This window comes from Bacillus rossius, chromosome 1, assembly GCF_032445375.1.
Source record: "Bacillus rossius redtenbacheri isolate Brsri chromosome 1, Brsri_v3, whole genome shotgun sequence".
NCBI lineage: Eukaryota > Metazoa > Arthropoda > Insecta > Phasmatodea > Bacillidae > Bacillus > Bacillus rossius.
The window spans coordinates 202,418,038-202,436,454 of NC_086330.1; the positions used below are offsets into that span (position 1 = coordinate 202,418,038).

The window sequence follows — 18,417 nt, forward strand, 5'->3', positions numbered from 1 at the left end:
ATTATCTTTGCGGGTGACTCAAACATCATACAACCAAAACAAAATATTCTTAAACGCAAGAAAGCATATTTAAACACAGTAAATAACTTAGATTTTAAATCAAAGGATAATAATCAGTCTGTAAAATTTAGTTTTAACGATGAGTTGGAAACAGAACATAAAACGTATAGCATAGGTGTTACTGCCAACAGAGAACTCTCACAAACAATACAATTCCTTTCTGCGCTCCGGTACCTTCTGTAAAAAAATATTAATATATATATGTAAAACTTTTCCGGAAGTCGTACCATGGTAACGACTGAAATATGTAGCCTTACTTCTAAATCTACTTATCGAACAAATTGTATAACATTATTTTCATGATTTAAACGGTAGCAAAATTAACACCTACATACGAACAGAAGTTTGCTCTTTTATTCATTTTTTTAGATACGTGATAATTTTTTTGAGTTATAAAGAAATCCAACTTGAACAGTAAAAAAGAAAGGCTTTTAATGAACAAACCAACAACTGTTCAAACCATTTAAGATTCATCCTGTTACATAATTTTTTTATATTTATATACATCTACTGTATAAACAAATCTGAAAAAAGGCAATAAATTCAGATTGACTTCATTATCGAACTAGAATAAAACACAAAATACACTTGCAGAGAACCACCAAATATATTGCGTAAGTGTTTCTGCAATGGAGTTAAACTTTAAAATTGCCTTTATTATTTCAAAAAAATAATAATTTTTTAACTCCAAGCAAATGTAAGAACACGTCTTCTACACATAATGGAAGATTATAATGCCATGTCCGAATTCGTCTAAAGAATATACTTGTACATACTTTGGAAGTGACTTCGCAAGACTGTCAGAAATGGACGTGAAGTATGCTATGCAATACGCAAGTAAATGAATCTGTGTAATTCTCGCGTTCTTCAAGTTGAAAATACGTCTTCATTTGAAAAATATTGGTCATATTTTATATATCATTTAAATAATTTAAGAAGTCGTAAAATAAATATCATTTATTTTGTATTTTACTGGTATCAATAAATAAATTGACAAAATTAATTTATGGATGTTTAAAACGAAGTTTCAACAAACACATGTACATATTTAGCCTACCGATCGTTACTACGAAACAAAAGTACAATAATAATGTAAGTTGCCGTAAATTCACGTGACAGCGATGAAGTGTTAAAAAAAAAAAAGACTAATTTCACATGCGTTTAAAAATAAAATCTAAACATCCTTTTCGGCTGGCTAAACATTGAACCTATCCGGATTCGTCAAAGGCAAGTGAAGTAAGTACGCAAGGTTGCAAACATGTGACTGCATTACTTTCTGATTAATTTTAATAAAATTTTGCATATCTCCAAAAAATGTTCAGTTAAAATTAGTATTGTATTGGTGTTTGTATTAAAATATAATGTACACCGGGGATATTTTTATTGTGTTTTAAGATTTGTTGACTGTTGTGCCTCATGTACTTTTGGTGAAAAGTGAAAATGTAATTATGTATTATTATCAAGGCCCAAAGCTTAACTATATGTTCGTTGGCCGAAAATGAAATTGTAGTTATGCTTGTATATCTAAGAAAAATATTTTTATTTTGTATGAATGTAAGCATTTTATTATGCAAATTTTTATTACTTACAAATATTTCGTACTCATAATATCTAGTTTCCATTTGTTTTAAGACATAAACAAATGATACACTAGGCAAAAAATATTTATTGGTTCACAATTTTTCATTGTTACAATATTTTAAAATGTAAATTTGCTATTCAGCAATATCAACTTCTAAAACGTGAGTAAAAATTATCATTAAATTATATCAATGGCATATTTATTGCATTAGTATTCCTTGCTCCTAATCACTTACTCTGGTTGATTAACTTCTGTATAACCTATGTGAATGTAATTTATGTACACCTTTACTCCACTAAGACGATTCAGGTGCAGATTCTCGAGCAGTGTTTATTTTATGTACGGATGTGTCAATAAATCCATTAGTTGGTGGTGGTGTTGGTTGGGGGGGGGGGGGGGGGGGGGTTACTACTCTTAAAATATCACTTTATCTGTATGCACGATAAAATATCATTGGTTAGCTCCCTCCGAAATATTCTTATACAACCTATGACGTGTAGCCTACTCCTTTGATATTTTAAAACACGTTTGATTGCGTGGAGAAGGCGATTCTTCGAGTATGTGGACCTTTCAGAAATAATAATAATTATTAGTTACAACTGATGTTTATTTCGAGCCTCTTTGACTTACAGTTCATACATAAAATACGAACTACCAGTGATGCTTGACGTCACCAGTAGGGATAGCGTGAAGGAGCATCTCATTTCGCCAGACGCGACTAGCATACACAAGTATATATATTGCAATAATAAATTACTAAATGATAGCTTAATTTTCGAAAATATGATTACGTTTTTTTTTTCAAGAAGTACGAATGCCAGGACATTTACTAATAACATCGTTTTTAAACATCACATATAAAAAAGGAAGTGTAATCAAAAGCCACAAGCTGCAGGTCAGCTAAAAAAGCAAACAAAAACTTTTATCTAGCTCTAGCCTCATGTTTACATACATCAAATCATAATACATTTAAAACACTAAAATTAATGCAATAATCCGCAATATTTTGAAGACAGATATTCAGCTACAAAAAATTCTCCGATAGTATAAAAAGTTCGCATATATATAGTTGCACAGAAAAATAGTCCTAATCAGATATCAAATATAGCAAATAATACCGCTTTGCAACATAACGTCATGCTATTAGATGGTCAACGTTCAACTGTTTGTGTAATACACATATTCAACTGTTTGTGTAATACACATATGCACACACCTGTGACAAAATGTGTAAAGAAAGAAAATTTGTAGAAGCGCAAAACCTTATTTTTTTTTTTTTACAGGGGCATGAAAACTACATTACTGGCCAACTTATTTGAATGTAGTGGTTAGCTGTGAACGAGCGTTCTTGCAAAAGAGACCAAATCTGATAGTGTTGGCCACATAATCACCGCAGTAAAACATACAAGTTGTATATTGTATATGTGTAGTGCACCAAATTAATATTTATTAAAATTACCTTGGGTTGCACTCGGTTACGTACGGGTTTCTACTGAAATGTACAAAAAATAGTAATATTTATTCTCTTGCGCTTTGTTGAGGATCGAGTAGTCTTGAGTGGGTATGCGGGAAACGGACAGAGAGGCAAAGGGATTGGAAATCTAAATGCTCGCCGAGACAGAGTACACCCTTCCCCCACCCCCTCATCAAGACTGGTCGTAAACATGACACCCCGCTGGGCGATAAGAATTCTGAGAACAGCGTCCTCTTTCCCACCCCCCTTCTTTTTTCCGCGCGTCGCTACATCGTTCAGCCGTACTGCTAGTGCGCTCTGTTGAGGACAAAGATAACTACGCGTGTCTTTGCCCGCTCGCAAGAAACTCAGGATCTTAGCCTTAAGCGTTCTTTGCGCACAATCTCTTTACAGTGCTACAGAAAAGCAGCAGACAAGGGACTTAATTTAATTCCTGGTAAAAAATTATGCTCCTCATGTAGGAATAGGTTGTATAATATTCAAGATGTAGGTGCACAAGTATCTTCAGAATCATCTGAAAGTGACGTTGCAGAGGGTTTAGAGATTCAAGCATCAATAGAAGAAACCCGTAGCTTACTTGACACAAGTTTGGAATATTTGCAACAGTCACCAATAAAACTGCATGAGGTACCACAACATGCAAAAGAAAAATATGGGAAACGTAAAGTACAAGAGGTATCATCAGCTGTAACAGACAAAATCTCGAAAGTATTAGCTGTACAGCTTTCAGCCACATCAACTAGTGAAAGTACAGAATTACAGAGGCATGAAGTGGAACAAAAGGCTGCCGATTTGGACTGTTTGGTAACTTTAATAAAGCAAAAGCTGCCCACAATGAATAGACAAAGAAAATTACAAATTCTTAGCCTTATCCCTCAATCATGGTCCAGACAGAAGGCAGCACAAGAATTTGGTGTTTCTGAGTACATGGTAAGACAAGCAAGAAAACTTACACTGGAAAAAGGAATCTGCACATTAGTTCATCCCACAGGTAGGAAGAAGTTACCTGAAGAAACTGTGCAGGTCATTCAAGATTTCTATCAAGATAATGAGTTTTCCAGGGAAATGCCAGGAATGAAAGATAAAGTTAGTACGTATATCCAAAAATGTTTACAAACAGAAAAGACTTTTGCAATGCAACTTGCATGAGCTGTATTGTTCTTTTAAGGCAAAATTGCTTTTATTTATGCAAATACTTAAATGAATTTTTTTTTACGAGTTCGCAACAGGCTGTAACTTATGAACCAGTTGAATCTCAAAGTCAAAATTTAACAAGAGTTATGTACCATGGAGCACTTAATTGTGTGCAAATTTCAGATTTTTAGATAACTGCCCACAAGATATTAAGCCATAAAGTAGGCAAAAATATGAAAAAACTCATTTTTACAAGCTTGCAAAAAAAAAGTAGCAAAGTCTCACACTCCAAATAATTTGTGTTTTCACTACTATGACATAAGTACTTCCAAAAATATTTTGAAGCCCAACACATACTGCCTTCATTCTGAAAAACATTATGAAAATGCAAATATGTGCAATTGTGAGGCAGAAGTTCAACTTTCAAAGTTGCTAAGCTTGAGTGATTTTAGAAAGATGGTTTATGATTAGTATTGTAGTATATAATGTGCTTAAAACCTCAGTTTTTGTTTCATCATGCTATGACCTACCAAAGCTAAGATAATCGTACTGTCAAAGTAATTCGGCCACATGTCAAAAGTAGAAACTTTTAACACAATTAAACAAGAGGCTATATTATTGCAATAACATGGTTAAATTTCGGACTTGCGTCCATCGCAACATCGTGTTTTGACCGTTATTTTTCAATATTCAGGTATGGCCTTATTACATTGGTAAGATTGGCAGATGTTGTTTCCATTGGCGATCTTAACTCAATTTCACATTTTTTGAGGTATGGCTCTATTACTTTGACAGTGCAATATAGCAATGTAGGTAAACCCTTGTAAATGTAAAAGGTGTCGTGCGTTATGGCAACAAAATGGCTGCCATAATCGAACCAGTGAGAATAAAAATTTAATTGTGCCAGTTTTAAACTGTCAATACATAATTTTAACAAGGCACAAAATATCAATTTTTTTAACATTGATGATGCTACCAATAATTTTAATTGTGCCACATCATATGGATTGGATAATGTGATTAAATTTTGTTTTAAAGTATTTTTGACCATCCAGCATTTTCCACAGCAAAACAGCTTGGTGCGATAAGTCGGCAAGTGTTGGTAAAACCACACACTAGCATTAGAGCACTGGAGAAACCCACCTGTCTTCCCAGGGTTTGGCCAGTTTTCTCGTGGAGTGACGAGCCACGTTAGTCTTTTGTACCCGTGGCCGCGGCTCCGCCTCCTATTGGAAACACACACACTAGAGCAGGGAAGTTTATGTGACCCTCAACAAGAGATCAACAATCAGTGTTGTGACACGCTTGAAATTCCAAAATTCCCTGACTTTTCCAGCTTTTCCAGAGCTGAATCAACAAGTTTCCCTGACAATCCAGACACAAATTATCCTGCTGCACAGTTGGTGATGCTTTCTGGGGGGAAAAGAGGTTGTATATGCCATTCAAATGGGTTACATAAGTAAAATTAGTGCCATTTTAAATAGATATAATTGTATTTAAACACAACTGCTATAGTTTCACGTAAAACTGTTGAATGTAGGCTTTCTGTAAACAGGTTGAAATAAGTTTTCTCCCCTTTGTGTTTACACTAAATGCCCAGGGTTTCACGAAAAGGAAAATCAACTGACTTTTATGATTATAAAACATTTTAGTATGTTTTCAGGTGCATAAACGTTGTCGTAAGTGGTATTTTTGGTTTAATCTTGCTGTCACAAGAAAAACATTAAAGAAATATTTTATCATTATCTGACTTTTCCCAGTATACCTTTACAAATTGAAGTTCCCTGACATTTCACTATTTTCCCTGTAGCAACCCTGACAATGCAACAAAAGAAACACACTATACAGTAAAACCCTGTTAAGACGTTTTCCAAGGGACTGGATGATAAAAACTTATTAACAGGGAAAACTTCTTAAAAGGGAAATAGTACATCAGTTGCTACATAAAAAAAAATTAAAGTGACATGCTTAGGTTATGCGCTGTTTGTTCAGCTTTCATTTTTAAAATTCTGCCATTTGTGGGGATTCCATTACCACAAATATTTGTAGTTGGTTAAAATCTGTTACTTTAAAATGTTTATTATTGAATTAATTAATTATTCAAAATATTGAATTACCTTTTAAGTAACCATGAAAACCACACATTGGAGATCCTCAAAGGCCCTTTCGCAACCCAGACTGTGTTTGCCTCTCTAATTTTATTTTTTTATTGGTAGTAGACAACTGTAGGAAGGCCCTTATGTATTAGCTCTATCATTACCACTGGCCAAAGTGGGTGGGGAAAAATTAATGTTTGTGACAGATACCTTGAAAACCAACACATTGGAGGCTCTCAGAGTATGATGCTACCTGTTTTGTGGTTGACTCTTGAATTTTATTTTTTAATGCTAATAGATACCTGTAGGAAAGTCCTTACTTCTATCAGCATCATTGCACATTTTGATATAAAACAATAAAAAATGCTACAGAATTTGCCATAGTTGCATGGAATGGCATAGGCTGTTGTCCCAAGCTCTCTGTACAATGACACACTGGGCGGTAAATAAATCCAGAAGTTAGAGCTAACTTCAGAGCAGATAGCATTCATGGTACTAAACTAGTGATAACTTCTACCGTTATGTTTTCCACCATTCGTTAATTTTGCTTCAGGGGTATTACAAAAATTATAAATAGTTTCAGGGCAATTCTTTGTTGTAAATACATATATCTTAATATACCAGGTAATAAATATATTATTTACAGATTAACTCTGAATAATATCATGTTTACCGTGACGGGCCGGGAAAAAAAATTATCAGTCATGGCTACGATCGTAACTGTTTTGTTTACATTAGTAAAGCGCCACAAACATCTCGGTCAAGAACGACCAAAATTAATGCCATGTTAGAAAGATTTAAACAAAATATTCTGAAAATTGCTCAGGAACCACATGCTGCAAATTCTCAGCTTATAAATAAACATTTTATTGCAAAAACACCATCTCTCAAAACTGATTTCCCCGCGATTTTCCGCAACGTTTTTTCTACCCAATGGACACATTTTCTTATCCTGAGCTTTATTTTAAAACATTTCACATTTTTTTCCAGTATGCGTAGATGATAGCTACCGTAAACCTTCGGCATTCATTGCATTGTCTCCAGAAAATCAAAATCATAAAGCACAATCAACATGCAAGATGTCCACCGTTCCTTAAGAAGTAGAAGGTTAACCAACCTTGCAGCTTGAAGAAACCTGTGCATTGTGCAGCGAGCCATGCAGCGTTGTCTGGTTTTGAATAATGATTTTTTTAACATACGTTTTACGAAAAATAAGCACAATTTACGGGTAAATACGGTATAAGTCCTGCCAAAAACGAAAAAATATATTAATTACATCCACCATATAAACATTTCTACCACAGTTCTCAACAATTAAACTTAATTGGCTACTCCTATAGCTGTAACAGTTGCATCACATGTCACGCAATCAGGTCAAAGAATGGCTAGTGGTTTGTTTTTGTTGTGTATTCATCGACGTTATGCCTTGAACGAGGGAAATGGTGTACAGATAGAACCGCCTCACAAAGGATACGAATGCAAGCAGATGATTGGTCGAAAAATATATTGTAACAGCGTGCTGCGTGCGGTAAAAATTTTGGCGGTTATGTTTGTTATTGTTTTGATTTATAAATATTATATAATTATAAATAAAGTTTAAGAGTGTAAAGATAAACTTTATTACATTATTTTATTCCTGAAATGATGAACGTTATATGCGGGAAGCATTTATAAATGCAAACGTTTCGAATGGGAAAAATTTACATAGAGATATATGGAAGTGATCAAGGGAATAATTATTTAAACATTATAAACAGGAAAACGTATTATGCGGGAATGTCTTAAGCAAATTTTACTGTATTTACACGACAAGCCTCTACCTGTAAACAAAGGCTTCTTTGCTGGTGGTGAGATCAGTTTCACAAATGCATTTATTTATTCATTTATTTATAATCTTAATATATATTATATTAATATAGATGAAACTTATATGCTGCATAAAAAATAAGTTCAACACTTATATTTGATTCTCTAGCCAACCTCGCACACACACAGTGTGCAGAACATCAGAAAAAACCTTGCGATTTGAAAACTGCTCAAGATATCAGAGTGGTGTCTGTTTACAAAAAGTAATAAAGAATAAGCTAATGACAGATGTTTTCATATTTTGTTTATAAACTGTATTTTTATGAGAATGAAAATGGCTAAAACAAATGTTTTCAAAATAATTTTTAGGCATGATATATTTGTAGCAAATTCCTGAAAAGCCCTCAAGGGTATTTCATTACACCATAATCTTCATTTCTCCACTATATAATGTTATAGTTATCACTTAAATATCATGCTTGACCTATGCACGCCAATCCACAGCATTGTGCTTAGAGGCAACACAGCGCAAGAAGCAGCAGCGAATGTTAACACTTATCAACCCGCCTCACCAACACAAATACACCCAGACCAAGCAGCCCCTTAATTGACTATTTTAAAAAAATTATTCAATTTATGATATTAAAACGAACATTTCTTTCAGAATTTACAAGCAAATACACGCAACTCCATAACTTATCAAAGAAGAAGTTAAAGTTAAGTTATTTTCAACTCATAGGGGCCATGAAATACTATTGCAGATACAAATATGCAATAAAATGGTATAGTAAATGCAAAAAATAGTATAAATAATGCTGCCTAAGAAAACGTTACATCCTATGTTACTATAGATCCTACTCGAAAAGTTTCAGAATTTAAAGTTTTTGGTATTAAAAAAAATTATTTTTCCTTCAAAATGAATAAAAGTTACTACAACTAGCTATTCCATAAATATATATAATTATTTTTATCTTAAAGAAAAACATTAATTTACAAACATAGTCAAGTGACATTGAAAACTAAACCTTTTGAAATTCTCTTCAAAATGAAAGGTTACACAACTCACTAGGCCTAATATAAATTGAGTAAATCCATATTTTACAAGATTATGCAAGTCCTCAACATACAATTTACCCAAATTTAAAAAACTAATAACATTAAAATACATCGCCAAAAAAATTATAAAACTATGTAGATTATATATTCTTATTTACATAATTATAACCCCTCAAAATTTTTGGAGGAAAGTAATATAATTTTTTTTGATGACTGAATGGTTGTTTTTACAAGGAATAACCAAACTTTTTCCAAAAATTTAATTTCAATTAGTGACCCAAAGGTTTTACCAGCTTGACTGTTTTCTTTCCGACTTTTAGTATACAAAATACATTTAACCTCACTGGAAGTTTGTAAACTATTTTGATAAATAAGTTTCAATTATTTAAATAAAAAACAATGTAATGATACAGTAAAGATGGATTTTAACAAGTGTGGCACAAAACATGGCCTACACACCTCTGCTCCGACTCGACAATCTTCGACCCAAACTTCTTCTTGAGCTCGTTGTTTGGATTGAGGTGTCGACGGGCTGCCTGCAGTAGTTCTGAGTGGGCGGAGCTCTCCGCTGGCTGCTGCCTGGTGCCGGCCGCGGTCGGCCCGCTGCTCTCCTGGGACTCCTGCAGGCATGCCTGTGGCACAGTGTTGAGGACCTACTCGTAAAGACAACACATGTACTGCAGAAATTCAACTTCCTACTTCATTCAATTTCCTTGAGATTTCCTTGTTTTCCTCGCCAAACTAAAAATATTTTACCTGTCTATTGAGCCTGTCTGATAAGAAAACATTTATTAAAAACACATTTTATTAAATAGAAAACTAAAATTTCTTTACTTAAACTTTAAAACACTGGTTGTCAGGAAATACTATAAATATATGACTGTGCTTAAAATGAATACACAGTTATTTGTTACCCTTATATTTAATTAATGCTAGAAATAATATGAGAGCACAAAAATTTATGGTTGAAATTAACGGGAGTGATTTGGGGGGGAGGGAACGTCAGCACCGATAAGCGAAAATCACGGATAATTGAATTAAAATTTATTAGAATGTACAATACAGCAAAATTTCGTAAATTATTTATACAAAACAAATGTATAAGATTACTGACAATAATTATTAATTTTTAAAAATATGTATGAATTAAATTATTTTTTGACCTAAAAGACACAGTTTTAAAGAAAAATAAGAATTATATTTACAATTTGATATTGTTGCAGTTGAAAATTTTACAGGGTTTTTTTTAAATCGAATTTGGGGACTTTACTGATGGGACTCTGGGCTTGCTCTGTTCACTTGCCGGCGCAAGTGGCGTGACCAAGTAATTGGGGCACGCTGCTGGCTTGCAGATTGCACATTGTTTTGTAGTTTGTTTGTCTGGCCGCACGCCACTGGCCGTGGTTACAGGACACACTGTGTGTCTGCACGTCTGGGTGGAGGGGGTAGCCTGCTCAGCTGTCCTGGTTAGTTGTTTGTAAATTTGGTTTCAATAACCATCGATTGTCCTGGTAGTCGCGGCGGTGCGAGGGAAATTTAAGCATAGGTTAGAGAGAGGTCAAAGCTCACTCTGGCGGAGGCTATGCCTCTCATCATCAGTAATGAGTACCTTAGTTCGTAATATAGTTGTGAATTTTAATGTAGTTTTAATCATTACCTATAATGACTACCTGTTGCTAGATACTGGTTTTGAACCTAAGAAATTTGATAAAAAATGTAAGTTGGTTTTGAATTTAGTGTTAATTTATTTTTAAGTATCTCCATTTATTTATCTCTCTCTTTATACATCCCGTACAGGATGACAGACCTATTTGTTTCGATCCGAGAATGAAAACTATTTTATCAAGTTAAGTGGTATTGTAAGAATAAACCTCTTGCTAGCCTAAGTGAGTATGTCATCTGAGTTACAGTTCCCCCCCCCCCCCCCCTTTTCTAAGAAGTTAAAGTAATTTCATAATAGATTTTAATTGATTTCTGATTAATTTCTATTTAATTTTATTTATTAAATTTGTTTTATTTAATTTTTAACCATCACATTACAATTTGCATAGGTATGTACAATTCAACGATTAACTTTCCCTGAATCAACAAACAATTCTGGAAATATGTACATACGTATGTATGTTTCTTTGTTCGTTCATTTCTACTTTTAACACATAGTTTTTTAGTTTTTAGTTTTACTCCTTTCTTGTCCCATCCCTAATGAATTACACGTAGTGAGTTTGGTTATAACCCCCCCCCCCCCCCCAACCCAAAAATATGTTTAATTTTTAATTGAGAACCAAGTTAACTGAATGCCCGGTTAATAGGGTCACAGATAATCATTGTTCCACTGTACATACCATTTTGAACCATTAAGATAATTAATAGCATGAAAAATTAGTGATACTGTTTTGCACCTCAGATATTGTCAAAATCCCTGTGTCTTCCTGGTATTTAAAGACACCTTTTCAAATCCTAGAGTTTTCCCTGATTTCAAGATTTTACCTGTCTGCAAGAACGGTGTACTGTAAGTCCATGCTCCTGGCTTCTTCATTCCGTAGTTACAACTTTCAAGCAATATAGTTAGGGTAGTATGAGGAAAATCTTAGGCCTGTGCGGACACCAGTTTTTTTATGCAAAGTGAATATCAAATTGAATGTTTAAAATATTTGCAAAGTCAAATTGAATTGCAAATATTTTTTCTTGGTGCGGATGATTTACTATTAGTTCTATAAAATATTGGAATGAAGCAAAACAAATCCTTAATCCTTTAACAAATTTAATAATTATATGTTTAACACCGTTCAATAGAAACTATAAAATAACCACCCATAAAAATAATTTAGGCCACCGTTTGCATACCTGCCAACTTGTTAGAGTGCAAGCAGTAAGATTTCCAAATTAACAAATCTATAGCGTAAATCAGGCGCAATGTTTAAAATAAGTGATCAGGAAAACACATGTTTATTTTGCTTTGTCTCTACCCAAAATACGAAAGTTTAATAAAACGTTACTGTAATTTATTAAAACTTAACAGCTTGAATGCAAAATAAATGATTTGATACACATGTACACAAGTTAATGTATATATATACTTTTTTTTCTTACCGAGATAGGCATGTCCTTCAGTTTCTTCCCTTTGGAGAACAAATCATAAAATTAAGTTCACTTTAGAGCATGTCATTACTATCAGTTCAGAAAAAAAAGTATCCCTTCTTGCCAATGTAGTTCAATTTTCTAATTATGAGTTAATGTTAATAATATACAAAACTGCCACACAAAAAACACAGTGTAGAAAAAAAACAGTAACTTATTCCCTACGACCACTTGACTGTGCACTGGAATTCTGCAGATACTGTACTGTAGCATGTTTAGCTCTTTTTAAAAAATCATCACTAAAAACTTGTTTGTAGCAAACTGGTGAGCTTCCACTCTTCAAAATGGTTATATCCTGCACTGTTCTGTTGCTCATTGATGACCTAAATTCTGTTAGTTTTTTTTTGTAATACTGAACATTCTCTCACACTCTGCATTGCTATGGGGAATCAAAAGTATCTTCAAAACAGTTTCTGAAATTCTGTCATATTTTAATTTTCCATCAACAGTGAGCATATTTCCTACTTCAGTCCATATAGTATCAATTCTCTCTTTCTTATTTATTACAACAGTGAGATCTTCAACTTGCAATGCTGCAAACTGCCTATGCAGTTCATCCATTGCACCATCCATGCCTTCACCATCTCTGACTGGCAGTATGAAAGGAAACAAATAAATGAAATATTTCAGATTTGCAAATTTCGCATCATTGATGTCACTTATTTTTGCTACTTGAGCATTGACAAGAACTTCACTTGCGATAAAAGAGAGTATTTTGCTAAAATTTTGGAGGTTATATCATCCTTCTGTCGAAAGTTAAGGAGGGACATCCGGGCACACGTTAGCAAGCTGTCGCAGTCTCTGAGGAACGTGGTGCGAGGGGAAGTGGAAAACCCGAACTCTTGGCTACCTCCACTACTAGCCGCCGTGGGTGGTGGACGGAGTCGCTGTTTGCCACCCCAAACCGGTTATTCTCTAGGAGTTAGGGCGGGGGAAGGGGGTTTGCGAAGGAGGCCATGTGGTATTTGGCGTGGACTCGCTCTTCCTCTGTCCCTTGAACAGACGGAGACGCGGAGTCATCCCTTGTTCATACGCCAGTGACCTTGAAAGCGCTGCGTCAATAAGCTGACCGTAGAGCGTTTAATTGCAAACTACTGGTAAACTGTCAGTGAGCATTTATCGTACACAAAATGTGTACCAGTTTTGAAATAAATGTTTAATTAACATCGATATTTTTTTTTTATTTATTTAATTAATTATTTTGAAAACATGCTTTGCAGCTCATATTCGTGCGGACAAAAGTTATTTGTTTAGAGTGATAAGTAAAGAGTATGATTTTCAATGCAACGCGCAAAATATTAGGTAAGTTAATAACCGAATCTCTGCCTTCATCGACTGTCGAGACCTCACTATTGAGGAGTCGTAAAACTCTCTCATCCTAACCAACTATTTAGTTGCTCCGATATTATCGCTTAATATACATAAAATGTAATTGATAAAATGAAAGTGTAAACTGAAGGTAATGTTTAACTTGTAGGAAATAATCGTGTGAATACCTGGCATTATTGTACTGTATCGTAAGAGTACTTGTCGGCCGCGTCTGTTGTACTATAAGCGGTAGGTTTGTAGGCAGGCTTTGATCTGTACTCGCCCTGAAACTGAATACAGATTTAAAGACGTGATTGACCATTAGATACAATTAAATGTATTTAACCAAACTACCTATTTTCATATTTATTTTCCCAATAAACTCACACAGATATCCTATCAATTTGGTTGGAAATGTGTAGGCTATTGTGTGTACCCTGACAGGAATCTACTTCTCAAAAGTTAGTTAAGTTCTGGTGCGGTAAGAATATTTTAGTGTTCGTCATTGTATTTCATGACAAAACATATCAAATTAAGTCGTTACAGTAGGTAGCAAAACATTTGACGTAAACATGGAATCTGAAGAATCACGAACTGCAAACCATTCGATAAATAAGTTAGTAATAATGTTCACTCATATTGTAAACATGATTGCAAATGCAGTGTATCTCAAGCATAGGATCGTAGTTATGATGCTTGGCAAGTTCTTCAGAGGTTTGGCGAGCTGTTTGAGATATGTAAAATACTGTTTCATTCATAATATGAAACAGTACTTTACATAACAATAACAGTTTAATTATACACTGTTAATTGTTATGATTAGTGCTTGTTTCAGCTAATTATAATATTTAATCATGGTAATTGTTTGCAGTCTAGCAAAACTTTACAACTCTATAAAACAATTTTCAGACAAACAAGTAAAAGTAACAAAAAAACTATCTCAATGTAGCAACTAAATATTTTATTTGGTATTGTACATATTAAAACTCACCTGCCTGCAATTTTGTTGACACAAACGATATCGTTGTTAACATTAATTCTCACAGCATATCTCAGTTCCTACTCTGTATTTTAAGATTCGTTGGTGTCGTGTTAAAACCGAAAATAATTTAACTTATACTTTTAATGACAATGAACCTAAAAAAATTTGACAGAAACGCTTCATTGTGTTCAGTTCTCAAAGAAAGTAAAGGAACACTGTAATAAACTCAATACAAATACATTCAAGGCGAAGATATTACACTTGTAAACTTTAAACTTTAAAACGCAAACAGTAGCCTATATCTATATTGTAAATTTAATTTTACTGTGTTCTTTCAAATCGGATTTTCCATAGAAGCAAATTTTTAAATGTCGATAACTGTAACTATGTATGTCAATGTAGGGTTAGGCCTAAATGATATAGGCTAATTTGTAAATTGACAAATTTTGAATTCGGCATACATTTTTCATTCAATAATCAGTTAAAATCACAGTTTAATCTCATGAAAGAATAGGACAATTTAGTAAAACTAACTGGGAACAACATGACCACCAATAAATTTTCAATACCATCTGCTATGAAATACCCCCCAAAAAATGTGATATTTGAAGATTATTGCCTTAAAAAAATATTGCAACTCGTAGTTACAAAATTCTGTTATTTTAAATAATTAATGATTTTTCGTTTATACTATTATTTTTTCTAAATATTACACGTCCTTTCTGAAACATTAGAAAAATAATATACATAAACCGTAATTTGTTGGATTATAAATTCAATTTGTATATTTAGTCATCGTTTCAATACATATTTACAGCAAATAATACATAAGTGGCAAACACTGAAGTACTGTATAAAGTAATTCAGTTTGCACATTGCATTCATTTGAACACACATTTATAACATATAATTCAATTAACAAAAACATGATTTAAGTATAATGCACTTCATCATGTGCATTCCATTCCATTATATTCCACAAATATTAAGAACCATATAAATATAATGCGAGTAAGCATTAGAGAAAGTTTATAAAGTGTTTTCATTCGTAAATTTAATTTAATAATTCTGAAAAAAAAAGTAACAAACTAGTTGATTAATAAGTATGTGTACCTATATAAACATATAACAGTAAGAAAGTATGCACACCTAAAAGTAAAACTTTTAAATTATTACCTTTATTTATGAAAACCTGTCACTATGAAATAAATATCTCACCTTAATCACAAATATAGTTTTTTGTTTTGTTTTGTTTTACTGAACTCACTGCTGATCCTGAAATCCTGCTGAAATTGCTGGGCACTGCTTCCCAGCATTCAGTATCTAATCAGGATTTCTTATTGGCATAGAACGTGTGTATCTAAGGTCATTAGCTCTGGTAATAGACAATCCACGTAAAACTTAACAAGTTTATCCTTCATTTCTTCCTGCCAGTAATTATCGTCCCTTTTTATCCATTGATAATACATACCCTTCCTAGTCCAGACAATGTAAAGTAATAATTTCTTTTTGTAATGTGTAGCTGTCCCTGCACTTGAAAGAAATGATCATGGTTTTTGTTGAGTACAATTTTTCCATCTTGGCACTTAAATGATTTTATCTTTCCTTCTGGATGTAAGTCTGCTGAAGAAAATGGGCATTTAACTTCTACTATACCATCATCATCTATGATACCATCTGGAGTGGCTCCCAAAAATTCCAGTTGCTCGTCCACAAACAGACCACATGGACGAATAGATATTCCTAAAGAATTCTGCAAATCTTCTAGTGCTACTTTCTCGTTTTCTCAACCATGCATGATTGCTTCATTCCGTACAGATGTTCCGTACAAAATACTTTTCACAAGCGAGTCACATTTCGTCGTTTTGCGGCGTTTACAAACTGACCCAAAATGTGAAGCAGTGAGTAGTTTTCTTCGTTCTTGCAACCACACTCCACTCCCACTTTGAAGTACTGTAATTTTTCTAAGTTTTTTCTTTCTTCATCACTTCTTCTCAGTGAATCAAGAAATAAAGAGCGTTCTTTCTCAAACTCTTGATCATCCATGTCTGGTCGTTGTGCATTTGGTCCATAAAAACTATCTTTGTCACAGAAACCCGAAAAGAACTTCTTTGAGAATTTCTTGGACTGCTTTGGATATTTCTTCTGCACGTTTCTTGAATGTCTCTTCAAATCTGTCCTTCCTTTCCTTTTAAGTTGAATGTTTTTACAGAAAAATCCAGGACTTCTGCCATACATTTGCTTGTGTATCGTGTAGTGAGCTGTTCCTGTGTTATGCTGTACTACTGCTCCAGCACATCTTGTTTGGTAACTATTTCCTCTACAAAAGTTGATTCTTTTCCCTCCAGTGTATTTGGAAATGGAAGAATTGTATTGTTCAGCAGCATTGTTGTCCATACAGTATAGCAAACTACGAGTATTCCTGGCAAGGTGTTTTGCTGCCAACATTACTTTTTCAAACAGTCCAGTGCTTATCAAATCATTGATAATGGAGATTTCTTCTGTTTTTGCAGCATCACAGAAATACCCCGTTCTGCACAGTTACTATGGATCCCAAATACATGATTTAGCCCATTCAAAATATCCTTTCTTAGCTCGGAAATGCTTAGCTCAATATCATCTGTCATGGTCTTATTCCTGTATTCTGCAGCCATATTCACTGCCATTCCAATTTGCAAAATAGAATTTCCAATTTTCTTCCCAAGACAAATAGGATAACGGCCTCCATCACTTGTTGCTGCAATGACTCTCAATTTATTACAATAATTCCTTAAAAGGTGGTTCGAGCACTCAATTTTTTCTACAGTCAATGATTTGTAAGGTCTTGCGTCTAGAATATTTTTATATACACTGCTGTCTCCATCTACAACAATTTTAGCGTATCTCGCCGAATACATTTCCTCACTTGCAAGAAAACCTTCAAGAATGATAACCGATTCCATGTTTGTTGATGTTTGGTGAACACCCCAGTTCTTACTACAAGCATGATAGGCAACAGTTGCACCTTTTTTCTCTGCTCGATTGCAAATCGTGCAGTACTTGTTTTTCACCCCAATGAAGAGCACCTTCTTCGTGTAGTATCCAACAATAGCACCCTACAAAAAAAAGTTATAGTTGCCGATAAATATAACATGAACAAACGACAAAAAAATATAAAGAAAAAGTTGTACGTTGCAAATTAACATTTCAATAATATTTGTACAGAAAACAGTTAAATAAAAAAATAAAATAATGGCACGTTGTAAACTTTCAGTTCCTAATTTGAACAATTTGTATACAGTCAGCGATAAAATACTGCAATGCTAATGTCATGTAAATGAACGAGAGGTACACAGGAAGTAATGAAATAGCCTATGTGTAGTAAGATGTTAACTGCACCAAGACACGTATAAAGTTGGGTGTAAAGTATTCTGTACGGAACATCTCTACGGAATGAAGCAATCATGCATGGTCGAGAAAACGAGAAAGTAGCACTAGAAGATTTGCAGAATTCTTTAGGAATATCTATTCGTCGATGTGGTCTGTTTGTGGACGAGCAACTGGAATTTTTGGGAGCCACTCAAGACAGCTGTAAATTTGGGTCTGCCATGAGCTGTGTTTGTTTCATCTGACAACCTTAAAAATTGGGATAGCCGTTACATTTTTGCCGCTTATAAAACTTGATAGCTTGCACATTTATTTTACGTAACCGTATTATAGCTTACCTTCGTCTCTTGCAAAAATCCAGTAAACTCTTACTGGCCAACGTTTTTTCCGTTTTGTCGACAGTTTCAATTGTCGC

The 18,417-nt window shown here is 33.9% G+C and overlaps 1 protein-coding gene across 3 annotated transcripts in view; it reads right to left on the bottom strand.

The window, feature by feature from the left end:
* The window catches only part of LOC134527243 (ribosome quality control complex subunit TCF25), a 361,743-nt gene that overhangs the window by 268,067 nt on the left and 75,259 nt on the right, over positions 1-18,417 (bottom strand). For all 3 annotated transcript variants that reach the window (XR_010074132.1, XM_063359741.1, XM_063359743.1), the window contains exons 3-4: positions 9,668-9,840; positions 5,394-5,476 (exon numbers count right to left, since the gene is read on the bottom strand). Coding sequence is in view for 2 of the 3 variants with exons in the window: in XM_063359741.1 (XP_063215811.1) it covers positions 5,394-5,476; positions 9,668-9,840 (256 nt within the window). In the remaining variant the exon portion in view is untranslated. The remainder of the gene's footprint in view (positions 1-5,393; positions 5,477-9,667; positions 9,841-18,417) is intronic.